At 70.3% G+C, this 9,347-nt stretch overlaps 1 protein-coding gene across 1 annotated transcript; it reads right to left on the reverse strand.

The window, feature by feature from the left end:
* Positions 1-282: 282 nt before the first annotated feature.
* Positions 283-7,195, reverse strand: NACAD (NAC alpha domain containing). The gene is given in 11 exon segments (XM_059818759.1): positions 283-297; positions 426-548; positions 661-792; positions 871-1,017; positions 1,420-1,503; positions 1,588-1,676; positions 1,771-2,007; positions 3,118-5,734; positions 5,791-6,795; positions 6,797-6,943; positions 7,001-7,195. Coding segments are annotated over 11 exon segments (4,791 nt in total).
* Positions 7,196-9,347: the final 2,152 nt, after the last annotated feature.

Consider the following 9,347-nt stretch of genomic DNA (forward strand, 5'->3'; position numbering starts at 1 on the left):
TCCCACTGCTGGAAACAGGGGTGCCCCAAACACCCCCAGGGACAAGACCCCGCTGAGATCTGGGGCTGCAGGAGCCATGGGGCAGCCCAGAGCACCCCAACCCTGAGCCAGGGACCCCCGAAATCACCGTGAGCGGAGGCGGTGTGCGATCCAAGTGATACATGAGGCCGTTTATTGAGCCGTTACAGACGCAGAGGAGGAGCACGGGGGGGTCTAGAGGGAGGATGGCGGGGGGGGGAGTAACTGTGCATCTATACAGGGGGGCCGGGACGCCCCCGGCCGCTACATGGTCAGCTCCTGTGGGAGAGAGCAGAGCATCAGGGACCCCCCACAGCACCCCAGGGGGGGTCTGCACCCCCAATTCATGCTGGGAGAGGCAGGGGGGTACCCACATTTGCAGCCCCCCCCCAGCCCCGGCCACTCACCATGATGGCATTGACGATGTCGTTGTTGTTGTGCCGAAGCGCCCGCACGGCTTTGGGGCGCGAGACGTTGGCCTGGGCCATCACCAGCTCGATGTCCCGCACCTCCAGCCCCGTCTCGTCCACCTGCAAGGGGGGGGACACATCGCCGTCACCCCCCCACGGCACTGACCCATCCCACCCATACCCCTGGGACACAGGGGGGGGGGTCCCTCTCGGTCCCCTCCGCAGCACCCACCTCCTCCTCCTCCTCGCTCTCCTCCTTGATGGTGAGGGTGGGGGCCGTCTCCGTGATCAGGGGCGAGTGCTCCATCGGCACCTTGAACTTCTCCGCCGCCGCCTTGTGCACTTGCTGCGACAGGTCCTCAATCTGCCAGGGGAGGACAGGGTCACCCACGGGCCACCAGCCCCAAGAATGGGACCCCCCCAGACCCCCCCACCCCATCACCTTGGCCTCCCCGAAGACGATGTAGATGTCGGACGCGGGGCTCTTGAAGACGTCGGGTTTGGTGATGACGAAGAGGATGTTCTTGGACTTGCGGATGGTGATGCGGGTGACACCGTGGATCTGCCGCAGTCCCAGCTTGGACATGGCCTGGGGACGGGGGGGGGGGACACAGGGGTGACCCCACGTCCCCCTGCCCAGCATCATGACACCCAGAGCAGCCAAGGGGGGGGCTCCAGCCCTTCCCAGCAACACCCCAAAACCCCTGGGACAACAGCGAAACCAGGGATGGGGGACAACATCATCCCCCAGCACAGCCAGACTGAGCCCCCCCCAGAATAGGGGACCCCACATCTCCCCCCCACCCCAGTATGACCTGGAGACCCCCCCACACTGCCCCCGGCCAAGGGCTAACCCCCCCCAGCCCATCTTACCCCCCCTAACCCGGGGAGGGGACAGGGACCCCAGCCCCGTAGGGGAGCCCCAAGCCCACCTGGGGACCCCCAGTCCCATGGGGGCCCCCCAGTCCCACCCGGGGGGGTCCCATCCCACCTTCCTGGCTTTCTTCTCGCTCCGGCTCTGCTTCGCCTTGCTGACCGTCTCCTCCCCGGTGCCCAGCGAGTGGGTGAGCTGCGCCTGCCAGAGATCGGTGGGTGAGGGCAGCCCCGGCCCCACCGCCCAGGGGGGTCCCCATCACCCGTCCCCCCCAAAAACCCCCACCTGGGTCTGGGCCGGCGGTGGCTCCGAGCCCTCGGGCTCCTCCAGCTCAGGGATGGACTCGTCGTTACTCTCCGACTCATTACACGACCCTGCAGCCAAGGAGAGGGGTGGGATGGAGACGGGCACCCCTCTGACCCCCCCCAAAATTCCAGGGGGGACCCCACAGGGACACCTCCTGCTCACCTTTATGGTTGGCCTCGCAGCGGCGGGGGGCCGGGGGCTGCTTGTCCTGGCGCAGGGCGATGCCGGCGGCTTCCCGCAGGCGCTGGATCTCCGGGCAGGGGTACGGAGCCTCCGTCTCGCTGGAGGAGCTCGACTCCGACTGCAGGGACCCCCGGGGGGGACCCCGGCTGCCCGCGCTGCCCGTCGCTGCCTGCCTGCCTCGGGCCTCCTTCTCCTTGCGCGGGGAGGGCTGGGGGGCTATGGGAGGGGGGTAAAGGGGGGGGCTGAGCTGGTGGTGCCCCCCAAAATCCCCTCTGTGGGGTTGAACCCAGCCTGCTCAAGCCCTTTGCCCACCCTGGGACCCCCCCAAAGTGGAACCCCAGCGCCCCACCAGTGGGTGATGCCCACCCTGGTCCCATGCAAACCCCCCCCAGCCCCACATGATACCCCACGGTGGTATAGGGTGGCTGTGTGGGGGGCTGAGCTGGTGGTACCCCCCAAAATCCATCCTCTATGGGGTTGAACCCAGCCTGCTCACCCCCACTGCCCACCCTGGGAAGCCCCACAGGGGACCCCCAGCACCCCACCAGTGGGTGATGCCCACCCTGGTCCCACACAACACCCCATGGGGGTGGGGGGTGGCTCGGAGGGGGGAGAAGGGGCTGTGCTGGTGATGCCCCCCCCACCCCCCCCAAAATCCCCTCTGTGGGGTTGAACCCAGCCTGCTTACCCCTGTCACCCACCCTGGGACCCCCCCAAAGGGGATCCTGAGCACCCCACCATGGGTGGTACCCAGTGATGCCCACCCTGGTCCCACACAACACCCCATGGGGGTGGGGGGTGGCTGTGGGGGGCTGAGCTTGTGGTGCCCCCCAAAAATCCCCCCTCCGTGGGGTTGCACCCAGCCTGCTCACCCCCATTGCCCATCCTGGGAAGCCCCACAGGGGACCCCCAGCACCCCACCAGTGGGTGATGCCCACCCTGGTCCCACACAACACCCCATGGGGGTGTGGGGTGGCTGTGGGGGGCTGAGCTTGTGGTGCCCCCCAAAAATCCCCCCTCCGTGGGGTTGCACCCAGCCTGCTCACCCCCATTGCCCACCCTGGGAAGCCCCACAGGGGACCCCCAGCACCCCACCAGTGGGTGATGCCCACCCTGGTCCCACACAACACCCCATGGGGGTGTGGGGTGGCTGTGGGGGGCTGAGCTGGTGGTGCCCCCCAAAAATCCATCCTCTATGGGGTTGAACCCAGCCTGCTCACCCCCATCACCCACACTGGGACCCCCCAAACGGGACCCCCGCAGTGGGCGATGCCCACCCCAGAGCGATGGGTGAGTTGGTGTCACGGAGTGGGGGGTGTCTCTTACCCTCGAGGTGCTTCCTGGAGGGTGGCAGGACAGACGGACGCTCCTCGCCGGCGGGGAGCCCTGAGGTGTCCTTGGGGCCGCGGGCCAGATCCGGCAACGGCGATGGCGGCAACGGCGCAGCGGCGAGAGGAGGCACTTGGCTGAGTTTGGGGAGCGGAGGGTGGGGGGCCGGCGGCAGGTTGGGGGGCTCGGGGTGGGCTTGGGGTGCTGCTTCCCCGGCCGGCTCCGGTGGGGGCTCTGCCTGAGCATCCCCCACTTCACCAGCACCCGGAGCGGGCTGGGGGCTGGATCTGGCCCCCGCCATCGCCTCCTCTTCCTCCTGCTCCTCGGGGAGCGCTGGGGGCTCGCTGGGGGGGCTGGGGGGGCCGCCCTCCCCCAGGACTTTGGCATCGGTTTCCGCAGCAGTCTGGCCCGGGGACTCATCGCCCGGCCGAGGGGTCAGGGGCTCATGGGGGGCCGGGGGCTCCTCCGTCCCCCCATCATCGGGGGGGCCCTCCAGGGGCTCTACCGGCACCTCGGGGGGCTCCGGTGGCCTGGGGAGGAGGCGGGGGGCTGGCAGGTCCCCAAAGGAGCCCCGTAACATGGCGGTGACCCGCTGCCGGTCCTCCCGGCGCTGCCAGGCCGCCCCGTTCTCCGAAAAGGCACCGGGTGGTTGGAGCAGTTCGAGGGGGGCCGGGGGGACCCCCACGTACACCTCCCGCTCCGAGGCGGTGAAAACCAAGGGGGGGATGGCGGGGGGCGCGGGGGGCAGGCAGAGGGCCAGGCAGCGACGGGCGGCATCCTCCTCCTCCTCTTCGGAAGATGGGGGTCTGGGGGGGGCAGCCGCCTCCCCCGCGCTGTCCTCGGGGGCGGTGAAGAAGCTGGAGTCGGTGCGGGAGCGGGAGGTCTCCAGCAGCTCCGGGGATGACTCCTCGGAGGAGGCGGTGGCGGCGTCCCACTCCTCAGGGGCTTCGCCGGCGGCCCCGGGGGGATGCGCCATCGTCTCCTGCCCCGTGGGACATGCGGTCACCAGCGGTTCTGGAGACTCGCTGGCCAAGGCCGCCTCGTCTGCCGGTTCCTCGCCGGCGGCACAGGGGGATACGTCCCGTGGAGGCGGGGATGGTGCCATGACGCCGTCCGGCAGGATGGGTGTCACCAATGGCAGCGGGTCACTGGCCATGGTGTCCGGCTCATCCGGCGGGCTGGGTGTCACCGATGGCACCGGCTCAGTGGCCGCAGTGTCCGGCTCATCCGGCGGGCTGGGTGTCACCGATGGCACCGGCTCAGTGGCCGCAGTGTCCGGCTCATCCGGCGGGCTGGGTGTCATCGATGGCACCAGCTTGGTGGCTGTAGCATCCGGCTCATCCGGCGGGCTGGGTGTCACCAATGGCACCAGGTCACTAGCCGCAGTGTCCGGCTCATCCGGCAGGCTGGGTGTCACCGATGGCACCGGCTCAGTGGCTGTAGTGTCCGGCTCATCCGGCAGGCTGGGTGTCACCGATGGCACCGGCTCAGTGGCTGTAGTGTCCGGCTCATCCGGCAGGCTGGGTGTCACCGATGGCACTGGCTCAGTGTCCACAGTGTCCGGCTCATCCGGCGGGCTGGGTGTCACCGATGGCACCAGCTCAGTGGCCATGGTGTCCGGCTCATCCGGCAGGCTGGGTGTCACCGATGGCACCGGCTCAGTGTCCACAGTGTCCGGCTCATCCGGCGGGCTGGGTGTCACCGATGGCACCGGCTCAGTGGCCATGGTGTCCGGCTCATCCGGCGGGCTGGGTGTCACCGATGGCACCAGCTCAGTGGCCACGGTGTCCGGCTCATCCGGCGGGCTGGGTGTCACCGATGGCACCGGCTCAGTGGCCACGGTGTCCGGCTCATCCAGCGGGCTGGGTGTCACCGATGGCACCGGCTCAGTGGCCACGGTGTCCGGCTCATCCGGCGGGCTGGGCGTTACCAATGGCACCGGTGCAGTGGTCATGGTGTCTGGCTCATCCGGTGGGCTGGGCATCACCGATGACACTGGCTCAGTGGCCAAGGCATCTGGCTCATCTGGCAGGCTGGGCGTCACTGATGGCACTGGCTCGGTGGCTGTAGTGTCCGGCTCATCTGGCAGGCTGGGTGTCACCGATGGCACCAGGTCACTAGCCACAGTGTCCGGCTCATCTGGCAGGCTGGGCATCACCGATGGCACCAGCTCAGTGGCCACAGTGTCTGGCAGGCTGGGCATCACCGATGGTACCGGCTCAGTGGTCATGGTGTCTGGCTCATCCGGCAGGCTGGGTGTCACCAATGGCACCAGCTCAGTAGCCACGGTGTCCGGCTCATCACGGCCATCGGTGGCTGCCGGCTCGGCGCTCCCCGCTCTCACAGTGCCAAGCTCACGGTCACTGTCACCGTCATCACCATCACTCCCAGGGCCTCCCTGGGGCTCCCCGTTGGCCGGTGCCACGCTCCCGTCCCCCAGCCCATCGGTTTGGGGGTCCCTGGGCTCCCCAGAGCAGAGGCCACGGGGCCGCAGGACGCTGCCGCTCGCCGCTGGCTCTGTGCCGGGCCCCTCTCCTGGTGCTGCTGCGCTGGAATCATCCTTCACCGCCTGCTCCTCCTCGGCACCCGGCATCGCCATCGCCTCCTCCGGGAGCTGGGGGGCTCCGGTGGGGGACACCCCCCTGGGACGAGGTGTGGCTCCCATGGGACATCGGGCTCCAGGGCTGAGGCCTCCTCCAGCTCCAAGGAGGAAGAGGAGGAGGTGAGGAAGGTCTCGCCATCCGGCTCCATGCCGCCTTCTCCGGAGGGTGCTGGGGGGGTCTCGCTGCTGTCCCGCTCCCGCATTCCCGGCTCCATCCGCTCGGCACTGAGGTCCTCCCCGCTGCCGTCCTCCCTGCTGGGCACCACGCTCACCGGCTCCTCACCGCGGCGATGCCGAGGGGACCCCTCCGGTGAGCCAGAGCCGGCCGGTGCCGTCCCGGCGTGAAGGTGGAGCTCGATGCCGCCATCCCCAGAGGCGCCGGTGTCTGGGGGAGCGGTGGCGGTGCCGGGGGGCCCCCCCTCGGCCCCCATGGCGTGGCGCTCGGTGCCGTAGAGCCGCTCGTCCTCCTCGCCGTCGTAGGCGGCCGAGTCGGAGGAGGCGGAGGTGTCGTCGCGGAAGGCGAAGGACTCGTCCACCCCTTCGGTGATGGAGGTCTCCGACAGCGAGCGCAAGAAGGAGGCCGAGGTGCTGCCGCCTTCCTCCTCCTCCTCCTCTTCTTCCTCCTCCTCCTCCTCGCCGGAGAGGGGCAGGGGGGCCGTGCCGGGGGGCAGCGGGGTGATCTCCACCGCCTCGGCCTGGAAGAGGAGGCTGCCGCGGAAGGGCAGCAGCGCTGCCGGGATCAGGCCCGCGCCGGGCAACTCCTCGCCCCCCGACACCTCCCACTCCTCATCCTCATCTTCCTCCGGCGTCTGCCCATCATCCTCCTCATCCCCCGGCGGGGCGAAGGGTCCATCTTCCTCCTCCTCATCCTCCTCGGGAGATGGCGGGGTGAAGGCTGGGGGATCCTCCAGGCAGGTGGGCAGCACCGCCATGCCTTCGGCCTCCGCCATGCCTTCGGCCTCGCCTTCGGCCACCAAGTTGGGGGAGCAGGACGGGGAGGTGCTGGCGGTGCCGGAGGAGCCCCAGCTGCCCCCCTCGGCCGTCATGTAGGAGCCGGAGGGGGAGGTGGGGGGGGGAGCAGAGCCCCTCGCTCTCCCCGTCCGTCTGCTCCTCGGGGGGGGGCGGCGGCAGCCGGGACCCCCCGGCCCGGATGGGGGTGGAGGGGGCCGTGAAGAAGAGGTCGGGGTCCAGGGTGGTGGCGGGGGGTCTGCCCGGGGGGGGCTCGGCTGCTTGGCGGTGGGGGGGGTCTTTGGTGGGCGCAGGGAAGGGACAAGGCACGGCGGGCGGGGGGGGACCCCCCCGGAGCTCGGGGGCAGCGGGGGAGCACGTCTCCTCTCCCATGACGATGCGGGTGTCCAGGGGGTCCGTGGCGGGGGGGGGCCGGCAGGCCTCGCTGGGGGGGACGGCAGCGGGGGGGCCGGGGTCGCAGCTGGCCCCCTCAGGCTGCGGGCGAGCCTCCTCCTTGGCGGGCATCGGCGGGGGGCCGGTGGCTGGTGGGGGGGCTGTGGAGAGAGGGGAGACCCCCCCCCTCAATGCTATGGCCCCCCCAGGGTCACCCCATGATGGGGAGGGGACAGCCAGGGTGCTACCATGGGGGGGGGCAGCCTGGCTGGTGCCCCCCACCCAGGGATGCGAGAAGAGGGTGACCCCCCACACACACACCCACCCAGGGGTGCGAGAAGAGGGTGACCCCCCCCCACCCAGGGAGGCGAGAAGAGGGTGACCCCCTCCCCCACCCCCCACCCAGGGGTGCGAGAAGAGGGTGACACCCCCCCCCCACCCAGGGGTGCGAGAAGAGGGTGACACACCCCCCCACCCACCCAGGGGGGTCACCACAGGGTTAAGTGACACTAAGGTTGACTCAAGTTGGGGGGGACACACCAACAGCCCCCCCCCCCCCATCTCCAGCCCCTCTCCGGGGACACAAGGATGCGGCTGCATTAAAGGGAGACCCAGACACCCCCAAGTAAGGGGGACCCCTCCATGGGAGGGGGTGACACCCCACATCCCCCCCCCAGGCAGATCCCACCCACCCCCCCACTTGCAGCATCACCCCGCAGGGAGCTCTGTGCCCACCCATGCACTGAGCTTGTGGGTCCTCAGCCCCCCACTACCTAAGTGGGGAGTGAGTGCAGCCCCCCCCACCTCATTGACACCCCAAAACCTCCTTAGGGGGACCCAACACACCCCCCCCCCATTACCTGGGGCCCCCAGGGGCAGGTCCATGGGGCAGAAGCAGCCGGGACCCACCTCCAGCACCAAACCCAGCTGAGCCCCATGGGCCCCCCCGGGGGCTTTATATAGGGGGGAGGGGGAGGGGCGAGGCCGCAGGGGCTGCTGGGAGGGGGGGTGGGGCCCCACCTGGGTATTTGGCAGGCAGCTCCCCCCACCCCCCCCCCCCAGGGTCTGGGGTGCTTCGTTGTTGGGGTCTGTCCCCCGGGGATTGGGGGGCCCTTAAAGGGTTAATTTGGGGGGGGGGGTGGCTGCTCCCTGGGGCTGTGCCCCCCCCCCCCAGCATCATGTTGGGGGGCTGGGTCTGCCCCGCGGGGGGGTGGTGGTGTGTGTTTTGGGGGTCCCCCAGCTCCCAGCTGGCATGGGGACCCTACAAGACCCCCTACACCCCCCCACACCACCCTGGGAGGGGGGGGAAGCCCTGACGACACCCCCCACACACACAAACCGGACCCTCACCCCCTTTTTGGGTGAGCTGCAGCCACTGCACCCCTCCAAACCCGGATCCCGGGGGGAAACTGAGGCAGGGGGGGAGGGTGGCACTGGGATGGGGGGCAGCCGAAGCAGGGACACCCCCCCCCCGGCTGTCCCCAGCCCCCCGGGAGGGTGACAGTGAGCCCTTGGGGACACCTGGGCAGGGTGACCTTGGGCCACCGCCTCGTGCCTCAGTTTCCCCACCCGGTGGTCTCTGGGGGGTGGGATGGGGATGGGGGGGGCGGGGGGGGGGCTCAGCTTCCCCCGGGGCACCGAGACCCCCACCCTGGTCCTGCCGGGGCCTCCTGGTGTGGGGGGCACAAGCCGGGGCCGGCCACCCCTGGGTGCTCCTCAGGGGTGAAGAGGTGGGGGGTGTCCCCAAAGTCACCTCCCGCCTCGTCCCGGGGGTGCCGGTACCCGGAGCCCCTCGGCGGTGTCGGTACCCGGAGCCCCTCGGCGGTGCCGGCTGCCGAGAGCTGCCGCCGCGGTCGGCCCTGCGTCCTCCATCCCTCCTGCTCCATCCGCCATCCCGCATCCCTCCGACCCTCCATCCCTCCATCCCACATCCTCCATCCCTGTATCCCACATCCTCCAACCCTCCATCCCGCATCGCTCCATCCCGCATCCCGCCATCCCACATCCCTCCATCCCGCCATCCCGCATCCCTCCATCCCTTCTCCCCGCGGCCTTCTCCTCGGCCTCACCTGCCTCCGACCCCTCCGGCATTCCGCTTTCCTTCTCCATTCCCCCCAACCCTTCGGTTTGCACCGATTCACCGGGCATGGCGATGCCAGAGCCCGGCCGGCCGGCCTGGGCGGCCGCCTGCCACCCCGCTCAGCCGCCGGCACCCTTGGCTCGGGCCGGAGGAAGGCGGCTGCGCCGGGAGAAGCGAAGCATTAGTGGGGCTCCGGCGGGGGGG

The sequence above is a fragment of the Gavia stellata genome, chromosome 6 (assembly GCF_030936135.1).
Source record: "Gavia stellata isolate bGavSte3 chromosome 6, bGavSte3.hap2, whole genome shotgun sequence".
NCBI classification, from domain to species: Eukaryota; Metazoa; Chordata; class Aves; order Gaviiformes; family Gaviidae; genus Gavia; species Gavia stellata.